Source organism: Vulpes vulpes, chromosome 6 (assembly GCF_048418805.1).
Source record: "Vulpes vulpes isolate BD-2025 chromosome 6, VulVul3, whole genome shotgun sequence".
NCBI lineage: Eukaryota > Metazoa > Chordata > Mammalia > Carnivora > Canidae > Vulpes > Vulpes vulpes.
Window position 1 is genome coordinate 49,909,081 of NC_132785.1, and position 16,474 is coordinate 49,925,554.

General features: G+C 38.2%; 1 protein-coding gene across 4 annotated transcripts in view; it reads left to right on the forward strand.

The window, feature by feature from the left end:
- The window catches only part of PCCA (propionyl-CoA carboxylase subunit alpha), a 391,732-nt gene that overhangs the window by 15,050 nt on the left and 360,208 nt on the right, over positions 1–16,474 (forward strand). For all 4 annotated transcript variants that reach the window (XR_012002039.1, XM_026003697.2, XM_026003698.2 and 1 more), the window contains 2 exons: positions 5,324–5,371; positions 5,478–5,546. Coding sequence is in view for 3 of the 4 variants with exons in the window: in XM_026003697.2 (XP_025859482.1) it covers positions 5,324–5,371; positions 5,478–5,546 (117 nt within the window). In the remaining variant the exon portion in view is untranslated. The remainder of the gene's footprint in view (positions 1–5,323; positions 5,372–5,477; positions 5,547–16,474) is intronic.

Here is a 16,474-nt window from a genome sequence, read left to right on the forward strand (position 1 = left end):
AAGATTTTATTTATTTATTCATGATAGTCACAGAGAGAGAGAAAGAGAGAGAGAGAGGCAGAGACACAGGCAGAGCGAGAAGCAGACTCCATGCAGGGAGCCCGACATGGGATTCGATCCCGGATCTCCAGGATCGCGCCCTTGGCCAAAGGCAGGCGCCAAACCGCTGCGCCACCCAGGGATCCCTCTTACTCCACATTTTACCAGTGACTCACATTAGGTTGAAGTCAGGTAAAATTTAATCATTACTAAAAATACTGTTTTTTGACTTGTTTTATAAAGCATGTCACCTTGTCTCAGGAATGTTCACAAGAATAGGGAAGGTTTAAAAGTAACCTGCTTAGAAAAAGACTAGGAGGTTTTAGTAGGCCTTAAGTAAGTGTGAGCCAGTATAGTACTATGGCATGCCTGGCATGGCAAATTTGATCTTATTTATTTATTTATTTATAATTATTAATGCAGTGTTTAAAGCTTGCACCATTATATTTTTATCATGTTACATCGTGGTGTGTTTTGACATGAATAGGTCTGTGAACTCTGGCTTTCCCCCTGTGAACTTTGTAAGTGACTTAGGCAAGTGATTTGGCCTCATCAAGCCTCAGCTTTCTCATTTGTAAATTGAGGATGTTCTCAACTGAACTCCTAGGACTATTGTGAGGATGAAATGGAAGAGGACACAGAAGGGATTTGTCCTGGTATCTGGCATAGAGAAAGTATGTGTCCTAAATATTAGCTACTTAATATTAGTCTTTTTAGGGGTGCCTGGGAAGCTCAGTGGTTGAGTGTTTGCCTTTGGCTTAGGGCATGATCCTGGAGTTCTGGGATCGAGTCCTGCATCAGGCTCCCCACAGGGAGCCTGCTGCTTCCTCTGCCTATGTCTCTACTCTCTCTCTCTGTGTCTCTCCTGGATAAATAAATAAAATCTTAAAAAAAAAGTTAGTCTTTTTTTTTTTTTAAGATTTTATTTATTTATTATCCAGGAGAGACACACAGAGAAAGAGAGAGAGAAAAGCAGAGACATAGGCAGAGAGAGAAGCGGGCTCCATGCAGGGAGTCCGATGAGGGACTTGATCCCAGGTCTCCAGGATCACACCACCTGTGCTGCCCAAAGAATTAGTCTTTAAAAATTTTTTTTAAGTAGCTCCATGCCCAGTATAGAGCCCAGTGTGGGGCTTGAACTGACAACAGTGAGATCAAGATCTGAGCTGAGGGCAGCCCGGGTGGTTCAGCCGTTAAGCGCAGCCTTCAGCCCAGGGCATGGTCCTGGAGACCCAGGATCGAGTCCCATGTCGGGCTCCCTGCATGGAGCCTGCTTCTCCCTCTGCCTGTGTCTCTGCGCACCCCCCCCCCCCCCAGTAAATAAAATCTTAAAAAAAAAAAAAAAGACATGATCTGAGATCAAGAGTTGGACACTTAATCGACTGAGCCAGCCAGGCACCCCTGCTTTATATTAGTCTTTACAACTTGGTTTTATACATTTGAAACAGGCTTAAAATCCACAGATAGTAAATGTAAGTGGGGTATAAACTCAAGCCTAGGCTTCTCCTGAGGCAGTGGATTTACCCACTGTGCTGGACCCCTTCTCAGAAGTGTTGGTAAGTGACTACTACCCTTTGGTGTTCTATGATTGTTCCTTCAAGTACCCAAGGGAATGGGCCAGCCTAGCCCTTCTCTCAGGCTCTGAACAGAGTAAAATGTCCTTGGTGGTTTTAGACACCAGCTGTGAAGATCTAAATATGTGGAAGGGAAAGAAGGAAGGAGGATAGAGAATGGAATAAAAGGAGAGAATTAAAGAATTACCTCCATGAAATCTCTAGTGTGTTTCTTACCCTGGGTGACATCATTAGCACACTTATAAAACAACTGCTGCAAAAGTTCCTTCTTTATCTTGCATGGTACCTGATAGCCTCCTGATTTAAGGGTGGTTTTGTTTGTTTCCCTTAGAGTATCTTTAGAGTGTCTTATATGTTGTGGCTTTCCACATACAAGATAAAGTCCAGTTCCTTAATGGCATATAAATCCTTTCATAATCTGGCCCCTTTTACCCTTGTTTTGTTTGCTATAACTCCCCTGCACGTATTTTGTGCTTCAGCTATATTAGAAATTACTTGTTGGGGCACTGGGTGGCTCAGTTGATTAAGCAACTGCCTCTTGATTTCAGCTCAGGTCATAATCTCAGGGTTGTGATATCGAGCCTCATGTCAGGCTCTGCATCAGGGGAGTCTGCCTGGGATTCTTTCTTTCCCTCTCCGACCCCCCCCCCCTCAAATTACTTTGTGAAAAAAATTACTTGTTTTTCAGTGCCATCTTCTGCTTTCAGTGTCCCAGCCTTTGTAGAGAACTCTGTGCACATTCTTCTCTGCAAAGGCTGTATGTAGCCTTCTGGATGTAGTCATATTATAGCAATTACCACACTTTGTTGTGATTGTGCCATATTTGTACACTGACATTGTCAAATGCACTTGATGTTTCCCTGTAATTTTTGATGCAGAGGGGAATTTTAAAGTTGGTATAAATTTATTTGTATATTCTTTTATATGTAGAGCTTATCTGAAAGAATATATAGGAAATGGGTAATAGCAGTTGCCTTTGGGGCAAAGACCTAGGTGTCTCCAAAGTATATCACCTTTTGTACCTTTTTTTTTTTTTTAAGATTTTATTTATTCATTTGACAGAGAGCACAAGCAAGGGGAACAGCAGAGGGAGAGGGAGAAGCAGGCTCTCTGCTGAGCAGGACCCTAGGATCATGACCCGAGCCGAAGGCAGATGCTTCACCGACTGAGCCACCCAGGCTCCCCTCCCTTTTGTACCTTTTATTTATTTTATTTTTATTTTTTTTCCTTTTGTACCTTTTAAACCCTGAACCACATACATGTGTTTATTTACAAGAATGTCTTATGTATGGAAAGTTGATATCATTAGCTTTATTTAGCTTGTGCACTAATTGGTATTAATAGTCCTGTATTAGTTAGGGTTCTTCAGAGAAAAAGAACCAGTAGGAGATATATAGAGATCTACTGGCTCACAATTATGGAGGCCTCATTTCATGCTCTGCCCCCTGCAAGCTAGAGACACAGGAAAGCTGGTGGTGTAATTCTAGTCTAGGTCCAAAGCCCTGAGGACATGGAAGCTAGTGGTGCCCCCAGGTAAGAGAAGACCCATGTCCCAACTCAATCGGGAGAGCAGAACAAACACTCCCTTCCTCTACTTTTTATCTTTGGGTCTGTTAATGGATGGGATAATGCTCACCCACATTGGGGAGGGCAGTGCATGGGGCTGAGTCCACCGATGCACATATTAGACTCATCTGGAAACACCCTCACAGACACACTCAGAAATAATGTTTCATCTGGGCACCCTGTGGCCCAGTCAAGTTGCACATAAGATTTACCATTATAAACTCTGCACAGAGAAGGTGTGTTAGGTCAGATATTGGTTTTGATATAGATTTTTTCCTGTTAGGTTCACTCACACACCTAGATTTGTTACAGCTGGTGTGGTGTGTGGCCCAAAGGAGTGAATAATAATAGCTAACACCTCTTCAGAATATATTGTGTGCGAGGTACTATTCTAAACACTTTTGAGTGTTAATTCGTGTCCTTGCAGCCTCTTGTGGCAAGTGCTGTTATTACTCTCATTTTACATACCAGGAAATGAGGGTCATGAAGGGTAGCTTGCCCTGTTGTGATGAGCACTGGGTGTTAGATTAAGGGATGAATCACTAAATTCTCCTGAAACCAGTACTACACTATATGTTAACTAACTTGAATTTAAATAAAAACTTGGAAGGAGAAAAAAAAAGGCGACCTCCTTATACAAGAAACATGGTAGTGTTGAGATCCTAAACTGGGTACTTTGATTCCAGACTGGCTCTTAATCATATTCTTCCACTCAGATAAAAATTAGGATGGAGTTCTTTATCCCTATGATGTTATAATTTGTTATATTTGCTGTAACAGTTGCTGAATGTGTAACTTCATTGTTCTGTTTTTATCAGATGTCATCTGCTTAATACCTATAAAAATGCACATTTTAAAATGCAGTTCAAAGAAGTATAAATACTGAAAAAAAAAAAAAAACCCAAAAGTATAAATACTTTTTTCTTCATATATTTTTACTGTTCAACAGGGATTTACCATGACCATTTGGGTATAGAATGGCAGATGATTTTGCAGTCTCAGGCTTGAGGTGAGATTAGGATATTTTAAGGGCCCATCTGCTCAAGGCTCTGAATGACTCAGGTTTCTATCAGATTAGGAGTTTACCCATTTTTAAGACAGAGGTTTGTCTCAATTTGGTGGAATAAGCCATATGTGACATAAAGGTTAAACCAAGACTTTGAAAGCCTTTTCTAATTCTGAGATTGTGACTCCGTGTTGGGTTAAAATATTGCTTTCAGTTACAGAAGAGTACTTTTAAGGTCATATATAGCTTTAACTTTCTTTTAGAAATATAACTAAAACTATTTCTATAGTTCTATTTAACTTATAACAGTTCACTTACCCAGAAATAATTCTGTACTAAAATGTCCAGATTACTTATAATGTGTGTTTCTTTAAAAGGATTTAGCCTGTATAATTTTGGAATAGAGAACCTTATGAAATAGTTTCCCCTTAGAATGCTATCAATTTATATGTGGGAGGGAAGACCTACAGAGATTGATTTGCTTCAACTCAGATAGGTATGGTTAGTGGGAAAGCTGGGCTTGGAATTGAGGTTTCTAGCTCCCCACAGAATGGAACTACTCTATTATGAGGCCTCAGCTGCTTCAAAATGTGGTTATTCAAACTTAACAGTGTATTCAAATAGCATAACCTGCGTGGTCTGGGAATCTTTAGATATAAGCATATTTAATTTTTATTCTGAATTACTGAAAGTATCATTTAATGCCCAACAGAGATGGCATAAAAATTGTATCAGACTTTCCTTTGATAATCAACTCATGACATTTAGAATTTCCCTGAATTTAGAATATAAATTATTGAGTAAGTGGCCAAGGAATTCTGTCTAAAGTATTTTAGCATTCGGAAATATCATTTGAAGTTTATCTTTGGGAAAGAGAATTTATAAATCAAATTTATAAATTTAGTCCACTTATGATTTACTAAACTTAATTTGTTGATGCTTTAACAGAGTAATTATAGGGATCCTACCAGATGAGTTTAGTAGCAACCTGGTTGTGGATGAACATATGTATGATGTTTAATACTACTGTAAGAAGAAATGTTTTTTTAAGGATAAGGTCCAGTGTTGTGGGAAAACTTGTTTTCTGGTTCCAAAGTGAGAGTAACAATTTCTTATATGTGTTTTTTTCTCTCTTTAGACTTTTGATAAAATTCTTATTGCTAATAGAGGAGAAATTGCATGTAGGGTAAGTAGATTTTAATCTTTCATTTTACTTTGTGAAGTTTATTATTAGGAAATCCCTTTAAATCCGAATCTCTGTTAATAGATAACATTTATATATTTTAAAATAGGTTATTAAAACTTGTAAGAAGATGGGCATTAAGACGGTCGCCATCCACAGTGATGTTGATGCTAGTTCTGTAAGTATATTTTTGCTTTATTTGGATCAGGACTTATTTGGAGTAAAAAAAAAAAAAGTAAAAATGTGGGTGTCCCCTCCCCCACCCAACTGTGTGGGTGTGCACAATTACAAAAAAATCTAATCATTCACTTGTATATTAAGCAAAATGGAAGTATCATAATGTCTTTATATGTGTCTTTTTTCTTCCCCCTGAGGTTTTAATTTTTTTTTTTTAATTTATTTAATTATGATAGTCACAGAGAGAGAGAGAGAGAGGCAGAGACACAGGCAGAGGGAGAAGCAGGCTCCATGAACCGGGAGCCTGATGTGGGATTCGATCTTGGGTCTCCAGGATCGCGCCCTGGGCCAAAGGCAGGCGCCAAACCGCTGCGCCACCCAGGGATCCCCTCCCCCTGAGGTTTTAAAAACCTAGAGTTTAAAAGTTGCTGGACTGATTGCTGACCACCAAGTAGATTTGAGCAAAGCTGGAGGAAGTTTGATTCAGAGATCGATGAAATGTTTATATACTATGCTGCCTTATGAGAGCACATTTTCCCACAGATGAATTCTAATATTACTAAGGGAATGCTATAATTGTTTAAACTTCCTAAATGCTTTGTCATGTTCAGTGGATAGTTTGATAAATGAAAGATAGGCAAATAATAACTGGACATGAACACAAGGAATAGTATAAAGCAATGAGTGATACATAGTTTTATTGGGGATTTTAACCACAGCAGGCATTTTTAGCAGTAATAAACTATGAAAGAATAGAGAAAAATCCCATGAGAAAAGAATGTAAATTATTGGAACTTTAGGGGAGGAAATTAGTAGCTGTACTTTAATGTAAGTTACTGTTTTTCATTCTTGCTTTTGGTAACAACCTAATGGTAATGGCAACTTTTATTGTATAGTAATATACAGAAGATTTCCAATATTTGTGATTACTTGTTTTATCTAGAACTGTTGTTCATTTAGCTTTATTGTGACTTTCTTTTTTTTAAAAAAAAAGAACTGTTGCAAGCTACTCTAATTTCCTGAAAATAAAGGTTAAGTATTTATCTTTTTTATTTGACGGATATATTTAAAATCATTATCTTTTACTTAAAAGCAATTAAATCAAGCAATTAAACAAATTTATTTTGTGTCTGTAGTTTTTTCTTTTTTTTTGTTTAATATTTGTTTCTGGCCTTTAGTATTACTAATAATTTGTTTTAACTGACAGCTTCAATAGTAGTTTATATTCCTTACAAGATACTCATGAAGGGCAGCCCCGGTGGCTCAGCGGTTTAGCATCGCCTTCAGCCCAGGGTGTGATCCTGGAGACCCGGGATCAAGTCCCACATCAGGCTCCCTGCATGGAGCCTGCTTCTCCCTCTGTCTGTGTCTCTGCCTCTCTCTCTCTGTCTCTCATGAATAAATAAATAAAATCTTAAAAAAAAAAGATACTCATGAAATAATAAGAAAACTATTTAATCTCTTTCTTGTTTGGTAAACTAAGGCATTTATCAACACCAAACTCCTTTGCAGAAAAGTTTGTGTTGCATCAGACTAATAAGAGATTTAAAATTCTTTCTTTGGATGCCTGGCTGGCTCAGTCAGTGGAGTGTGCAACTCTTGATTTTGGGGCTGTGAGTTTGAGTCCCACATTGGGTGGAAAGATTACTTAAAAAAAGAAAAAATCTTAAGCCCCTCTTTATTTTTATTTTTTAAGCCCCTCTTTTTGTCGTATTGTGTTTTCATTGTGTTAGCTCACGAAGTGTTTTCATTCATGGATAAATTGAGAGAGAAAAAGATTTGAATTGTGGACAATCGCTGTTCTTAGATCAAGTCTGATAATAACCTTTCACTTATTTTTCTTATATCAAAATAGTTAATTCTCTATTCTGTGTTCTCATGAAGATGACTGTTGGCGTGGATAGTCCAGAATTATTTGTATTTTGTTTTTTTTCACATTTATATTTCAGTGTTGGTATTTTAACTCCCAATAGCATGACTGTCTCTTCCCATTCTTAAGTTTGAAGCTTTGTATTCTTGTTAGGTAGAAGCTAGACATGGCCAGTGGATGGAGAGCTCTGAGGCAGAGTCCCAGATTCTTCAAGAGGAATGATAGAGACAGGAGCTGCTGGAGGCAAGGATGGGGATCAAATGAGCTACACATTAAAAGTCCAAGAGTGGGATGCCTGAGTGGCTCAGTGATTGAGTATCTGCCTTTGGCTCTGGGTGTGATCCTGGGGCCCTGGAGTTGAGTCGCACATCGGACTCCTTGCAGGGGGTCTGCTTCTCCCTCTGCGTATATCTCTGCCTCTCTCGATGTTTCTCATAAATAAATAAATAAATAAATAAATAAATAATAAGTAAATAAGTAAATAAATAAATAAATAAATAATCTTAAAAAAAAAAAGTCCAGGAGCACAACATCCTGACCTTGTGGCTTCCCCAAGACCTTGGGACTGACAGACCAAAGAGCCTCAGGTGGAGAACATGTGTTCTCCTCTTCCACTTCTGCTCCACGGTAACCCCATTATAACCTCATTATAATATATTTGCATTGTGGGTAGAGTGGCCCCTCCCCCCCAATGGAGAAAGGCTGCCTTGTTATATCAGGTACTAACCTTGTAGGGTCAAAAACTCCCTCTCCCAACTGCCCCCACCCATTAGAGACCATCCCACTGTCCATCACAGCTCCTCCCAGCCCAGAGGGACCCAATAATATCCAACCCAAAACAACCTAGAGGCCGCTGGACCTCTGGGAGCCTGCCTGCTCTCCCACCTTGAGAGTGTACTTGCTGTTTAATAAACCAATTTGTGCTTGCTACTTTCTGTCTCTGTTTGAATGCAGATTCTCAGATGCAGGTGTTCACATAAATCTTTCTTGTGGGGAATCCAAGTACCGATGCATTCTCAGATGCAGGTGCTCACATAAATCTTTCTCTTGGGGGAATCCAAGTACCTCTATTCACAGGACACAGACTGTCACCCATAACATTCAGATCTGTAGGTGGACTGTTACTTTCCAGGCTTGGAAAAAGCTAGTTTTAAAAAGAGTTGGTCTAAGTTTTTTATTTTATTTTATTTTATTTTATTTTATTTTATTTTATTTTATTTTATTTTATTTTATTTTATTTTATTTTTATTTTTATTTATTTATTTTGGTCTAAGTTTTAAGATGGTCATTCATATCTTTCTAAAGCAGGGATGGTTTAGTTTTATATTTTAAAGACTTCTAGTTACTTTTTTGGCGGCAATGGAAAAGAGTCTACAAGATACTAGAGTACGTAATTTAGATTAAGGTTTCCCAGGTCCCACAATTGAAGCAATGCAAGCTCAGAACTTCCTCTAAGTATGACCTGCTTTAAGTCCTTTACTAGAAAGGTACAGTTTTGGATGATAATGATAGTTGGAATATCCAAAGTTTAATTTAGGCCTCAGCAGTAGAGCCAAATCTGTTATTTGCTGTCTGTGTCAGCCTCGAGAAAGGGTGAATTCCTCTAACAGTTTATTTTGCTTCCTTAATATGTGATCAGAAAGATTACTATCTTATTTATTTATTTATTTATTATCATATTTAATCAGCTTTACAATATGAATAATATGAACCAGATGCGCTATTCAGATGTCTTGTTAATGTCGTAGTGTTTATTTTCAGGAGGCAAGCATCTATAATGTAACTTGTAGGGAAATCTTTTGTGCTTCATAGGTTAATTTCATAAATGGAAATGTAAATACTGCAGTAGGAAATTACTGTAACAGTTGTTTTTAAATGGCAAGTTAATAATTTTCACAACTAATTTTTTTAACAGTTAAGCAGGGGAAAAAGGCTAACAGTTACTCCAACTATTAAGTGATAAGTCACACAAATCTAACTACCTTGCAAACGATTAATGTGTAATGGAAAAAAATTGGCTTTTGAAGATAATTATGCTGTTTTATCACTGGTACCCTTTCGGCCCTGTCCTGTTCTTCAGTATTATCTTCAGTATTCTTTTTTTGCTCTTCTGTGTTAATCTTGGGATAATCTTATCAAATAATTAGACACATCCACTCACGAGTTTTTAGCTATTGTGAACAAGACTTCTTTAAACAATCTAATACAAGTCTTTGTGTAAACATATACTTTCATTTCCCTTGGATAAATACCTAGGAGTGGAATTGCTAGGTCATAGGGTAGATGAGAGGCAAAGCAGCCTTTTCCTGTTTGGATAGTAAATCTGTTTGTCTAGAGAGTAAATATATTTTAGACTTTGCAGGTCTCCTTTGTATGTTCTTTTCTTTTTTTTTTTTTTTAATGACCTTCCCTCTTTTTTTAAAAAAAGGATTTTATTTATTTGAGAGAGAGATAGCAAGAGGGACAAGTGGAGTACAGGGGCCCAGGGAGAAGGAGAAGCAGACTCCCTGCAGAGTTGGGAGTCCTTTGCAGGGCTCCATCCCATGACCCTGACCCTGGAATCATGACCTGAGCGGAAGGCAGATTCTTAACTCACTGAGCCACCAAGGTGCCCCTTTTATGACCATTTAGAAATGTAAAAACCATTCTTAACTGTGGGCTATAAAAAACCTGTCCTTAGATTGGATTTGGCCTGTAGGTGGGTGGTATTTTGCTGATTCCTGGCACAGATAGATGCATGTTTAACTATAAGAAGCTACCAAACAATTACTCAGCCATTAGAAACGACAGATACCCACCATTTGCTTCAACATGGATGGAACTGGAGGGTATAATGCTGAGTGAAGTAAGTCAATCGGAAAAGGACAAACAGTGTATGTTCTCATTCATTTGGGGAATATAAATAATAGTGAAAGGGAATATAAGGGAAGGGAGAAGAAATGTGTGGGAAATATCAGGAAGGGAGACAGAACATAAAGACTCCTAACTCTGGGAAATGAACTAGGGGTGGTGGAAGGGGAGGAGGGCGGGGGGTGGGGGGGAATGGGTGATGGGCACTGAGGGGGACACTTGACGGGATGAGCACTGGGTGTTATTCTGTATGTTGGTAAATTGAACACCAATAAAAATTAATTTATTAAAAAAAAAAAAAGCTACCAAACAGTTGCCCTTCATGGTCATGCCGTATTATGTTCACACCAATAACGTGTAAGTGTTCATTTTGCTCCATGTCCTTGCTATACTTGGTCTTATCAGTCCTTTTGATTTTTACTATTCTATTGGTCATTATGTGTTATTTTATTGTAGTTTAAATTCTCTGATGAATATTGATGTTGAGTACCTTTTCATATTAATGGACATTTATATTCCTGTGTTTGTTCAAATATATAATTAGGAGAGCAATACAGTGATACTTGTGTACCCTTTGCCTGGATTCACCAGTTGTTAACATTTTGATACATTTCCTAATATCTGTATCTCTCTCTCTCTCTATATATATATATGAGTATAAATAACTATTACGTTTCTTCTTTTTTCTTTGCTTTTAATTTTGCTAAAGAATTTGAAAGTAAGATATAGACATTGTGGCATTTCACCCCTAAATACTTCAGTATTTATTTCTAGGAAAAGGATATTTTCTTACATATACCTTATCAAAGCTAGGAAAATTACCAGTTCTTCTATAGAATATTCTGATATGCAAACTATATTCACATTTCCCCACTTGTCTCCAAATGTCTTTTTTACTTTATTATTATTTTTTTAAATGTAAGCTCTACACCCAACATGGGGCTTGAACTCATGACCCCAAGATGAAGGTGCTCTAACAACTAGGCCAGCTATGTGCCCCTCCAAATGTCTTCAATATTTTTCTTTGATTCATAGTTCACTGAAGGTTCCCGAATTATATTTGGTTATTATGCCTCTTTAGTATCTTAATCTGAAATAGTTTTCCTATCTTTCCTCCTTTCTTTGATTTTCATGGTACTGATATTTTGAGGAATCCAGGCTAATTGGCTTATAGATATTCTGGATTTGTTGGATTCTTTCCTCATGAGTAGATTTGGTTTAAATATATTTTTTAAAGGTTTTATTTATTTATTTGAGAGAGAGAGATACTGAAAGAGCATGAACAGGGGTTACAGGATAGGAGGGTGAGGAGAGGGGGAGGCAAGGTGCCTGACCTGGGGCTTGATCCCAGGACCCTGGGATCATGACCCGAGCTAAAGGCAGACGCTTTACCGACTAAGCCACCCAGGTGCCTCCAGTTTAAATATATATATATTTTTTGACAACAATACTCCGTAGGTGTTCTTATTATTCTTGTATCATATCAAGAGTTTCATAATGTTGGGTGTTTCTGCACTAAATTTGGTCACTTGGTTGAGGTAGCTGTTATCAGGTTTCTCCATTATAATGGTACCTTTTTTCTTCTTCTTCTTCTTTTTTTTTTTTTTTTAAAGATTTATTTATTTATTAGAGAGAGAGTCAGAGACACAGGCAGAGGGAGAAACAGGTTCCATGCAGGGAGCCTGACGCGGGACTCGATCCTGGGACTCCAGGATCACATCCTGGGCCAAAGGCAGGTGCTGAACTGCTGAGCCACCCAGGGACCCCCCCCCCCTTTTTTAAAAATCTTTTTTTTTCTTTTTTTTTTTAAGATTTATTTATTTATTTATTTATTCATGATAGACAGAGAGGCAGAGACACAGGCAGAGGGAGAAGCAGGCTCCATGCAGGGAGCCCGACTTGGGACTTGATCCCAGGATTCCAGGATAACGCCCTGGGCCAAAAGCAGGCACCAAACTGCTGAGCCACCCAGGGATCCCCTTTTTTCTTCTTTTGATACTAATTTTTGGAGGGTGAATCTTTGAATCCATGGGAATATTTGTCCCCCATCAACCTCTCATCTAATATTTTTGCATCCACTGATAAACATGATCTGACAATAATTACTTTGGTTACATTTGTCTTGTGCTGTTGTTGAGAAAACTGTCAAGTCTACTCCATTTTGAATCTTTTTTTTTTTTTTGTATTTTCTTTTTTTATGTATTTGAGGCCTCCTTTCATGTCTTATTTTTAATGACTTATTTTGAAGCTTCTATCGTACTGCTCTGTTATTCCAAGTTTCTAGGTGTCTGTTTCTGACTTTTCTTCACAATGGATGATCTTTTCATGTGTGTGGTTTTGGCTGTGACCTCCTATTTGAAATCTCTGTGTTGAATCCCAGTGTGGTGTGGGTTGCAGATATGGCCTGGCTGGGTATATGCTATATTTGTTTCTACCAGGCTCTCCACGGTATCCTTTTTTTTTTTTTTTTTTTAAAATTTTTTATTTATTTATGATAGACAGAGAGTGAGAGAGGCAGAGACACAGGCAGAGGGAGAAGCAGACTCCATGCACCGGGAGCCCGACGTGGGATTCGATCCCGGGTCTCCAGGATCGCGCCCTGGGCCAAAGGCAGGCGCCAAACCGCTGCGCCACCCCAGGGATCCCTCTCCACGGTATCCTTGATCAGGGACTAAGTTTTATATTAACTTATTGGCACAAAGGTTGCTCAGCAGTTTTTACTTTGAACCACAGCAAGTAATTTAAAATATTTCTCTTCCATGTATCTAGTAGATTGATATTTTCCCCCCTTCTCACTTAGGATGTAGTCTTTGAGAAACCTGGCCTTATTAGGGAGTTTTCCTTTTGATCTTCAATTCCTTTCTCTTAGAATTAAAACTCAGTTCTTTAGGTTCTTTTTTTTTTCCTTACAAGATTATCATTTTTTAAAATTAATTTATTTTTTAAAATTTTTATTTATTTATGATAGTCACACACAGAGAGAGAGAGAGAGAGAGAGGCAGAGACATAGGCAGAGGGAGAAGCAGGCTCCATGCACCGGGAGCCCAACCTGGGATTTGATCCTGGGTCTCCAGGATCACGCCCTGGGCCAATGGCAGGCGCCAAACCGCTGTGCCACCCAGGGATCCCGATTATCATTTTTATTATAAAAGGATATAGCCTTTAGCAGTAGCCAGATGGAAGACCTGAATAAGGCAAAGTATGGGGAAAGGGCAGGAAGCTTGTATACCTCCTTAGGCACACCACTCTCTCCAAATCTCCATGTGTTCACCAACCCCCATTCTTTAGATTCTTCAGATGCTCACTTCATTCTCCATGATTAGCTGTGATATCGGCTCTGGGGGTACTGTCTGGCTTTCAACTTCCTCTGTTTTTGATCCCTGGGGATTGCTTGTAGTTGCTTGTAAGCCAAGTTGTTCATTTAAAGATGTTTGTTAAGTTTAATCTAGGGTTTTAGGTGCTTGTAGGGAGGATTTGCAGGTTATCTAGTTGGTTTATTCTTGAGTGTGATATCCTATTCTCTTTTGAGGAAGTTGTCCTGCTTTTGTTAAGAAGTGAAGACTGATAGAAAGCAGTATCAAAATTGGATTTAGGAAGGCAGTTCACATATACTGATGAGATTACTGCAACTGCATCCAGAGAATAAGGCCAGAGTCCACAAGCAGTATAATGCGCTGCAGTGGGAAATGGTCAGGGCAGGAGAGAGAAAATGGGAATTATGCCTTCTACCAAGTCATGAATTGTCTTTTATATATTCACCAGGCCCTTATTATTCTTTGGAAAGAGTTTTAGGGAATAGTTTATGAAGGGAAGATAGTCCTAGTAGAAGACTGTATCCTGCTGGAATTTTGGATTGTGTTGTATCTGCAGATCAATTTGGGAAGTGTTACTATCGCAACATTTTTAAGTCCTCCTTTCCACAGTTGTGGATATTCCACTTGATGTTGTTCCACTTAGGTTGCTTTAATTTCATCAATGTTTTGTAGTTTTCAGAGTTTAAATTTTGCACTTAGTTACGTTTATTAGTAAGTATTTTTGATATTAGGATTGTAATTTTTTAAATTTCAATTTTTATTAATTGCAAGCTAATAGAAATACAATGAACTTTTGTATAGTGATGGTGTATGTCCAGCAACCTTGCTGAACTTATTATTTCATATATATATATATATATATATATATATATATATGCATGCATGTTTTTTTAAACAGATCCTTAGGGTTATCTCTATTTTTTTAAAAATTTTTATTTATTTATGATAGTCACAGAGAGAGAGAGAGAGAGAGAGAGAGGCAGAGACACAGGCAGAGACACAGGCAGAGGGAGAAGCAGGCTCCATGCACCGGGAGCCCAACTTGGGATTCGATCCCCGGTCTCCAGGATCGTGCCCTGGGCCAAAGGCAGGCGCCAAACCACTGCGCCACCCAGGGATCCCCTTAGGGTTATCTCTAGAAGAACATGTGCAAATAGAGAGTTTTACTTCCTTCATTTCAATCTGGGTGCTTTTTATTTCATATTCTTGCTTAATTTTCCTGGCTTTAACCTTTAGAGTGCTATTGAAGTAGTGAGAATAAGCATCTTGTTTTGTTTCTCATCTTTGCGGGAAAGCATTCAGTATTTCACAATTAAGTTTGATTTAGGCTGTGGGATTTTCATAAATTCCCATTATCAGGTTGAGGAAGTACCCTGGTATTTCTAAATTATTGAGTGTTTTTTCATGATTGGGTATTGGATTATTTCAAATACTTTTTCTGTGTCTACTGAGATGATGTGGCTTTTGTCCATTATTCTGTTGATATGGTGTATTACATTAATTTTTGGATATTAGACCAGCCTTGCATTTTTGGGATATATCACACTTGGTCATCATGGTGTATAGTTTTTTATATATGTTGCTGGATGCATTTATTAGTGTTTTGTTGAATTTTTCATCTGTGGTTATGAGAGCTATTGGTTTGCAGTTTTCTTCTGACGGCTTTGTTTTGGATATCAGAGTGGTCTTGACCTCATAAGTTGGAAGTGTTCCCTCATCTCCTGTTGTTTTGGAAGAGTCTGTGAAGAATTGGCATTAATTGTTCCTTAAATGTTTGTTAGAATTCATCAGTGAAGCCTTCTGGGCCTGGGCTTTTCTCCATGGGAAGTTATATGTGTTTTGTTTTGTTTTGTTTTTTCTTAAAGATTTTACTTTTACGTGATCTCTACACTCAACATGAGACTCAAACCCACAACTCCAGGATCAAGGGTTGCAGGCCCTACTGACTGAGTCAGGCAGGTGTCCCGTTGTGGTTAGTTTTTCAATTATTCAATCTCTTATTAAAGGTTTATTTGAGGGGTAGCCCAGGTGGCTCAGCGGTTTAGCACCACCTTGGTCCCTGGTCGTGGTCCTGGAGACCTGGGATCGAGTCCCACATCGGGCTCACTGCATGGAGCCTGCTTCTCCCTCTGCCTGTGTCTCTACCTCTGTGTGTGTGTGTGTGTGTGTGTGTGTGTGTGTGTGTGTCTCTCATGAATAAATAAATTAAATTAAAAAAAATAAAGGTTTATTCGATTTTGTTTCTCCTTGAGTCTGTGTCTGTAGTTTGTGGCTTTCTAGGAATTTGTCTATTTCATCTAAGTTATCTAGTTTATTGATAAGATTGTAATATTTCCTTATTTTTATTTCTGTAAGTTTGGTAATAATTTCTTTCATTACTGATTTTAAGCATTTGAGTTTTTTTTTCTTGGTCATTTTAAAGGCTTTCAATTTTATTGATCTTTTCAAAGAGCCAACTTTTATCTCATTGATCTTTTTTTAATTCTCTGCCTCATTTACATGTAGTCTTTATTATTTCCTTTATTCTGCTAGCTCCTGGGTTTTTTGCTCTAAAAGTTTCCTTCTTTCCTTTTTTTTCTTCTTCTTCTTCTTTTTTAAAGATTTACCCATTTGCTTGACAGAGAAAGAGGGAGAGAAGGAGAGAGAGAGAGAGAGGCAGAGGGAGAGCAAGGCAAAAAACTAGACTCTGCGCTGGCATGGAGTCCAGCATGGGGCTCCATCCCATGACCCTGAGATCAATACCTGAGCTGAAATCAATAGTTGGAGGCTTAACTGACTCTGCGGCATCTCTTAAAAGTTTAAGGTAGAAGATTAGGTTGTTGACTTGAGGTATGTATGTATGTATTTATTTATTTATATTTCTAAAAATATTTATTCAGTTGAGAGAGAGAAAGT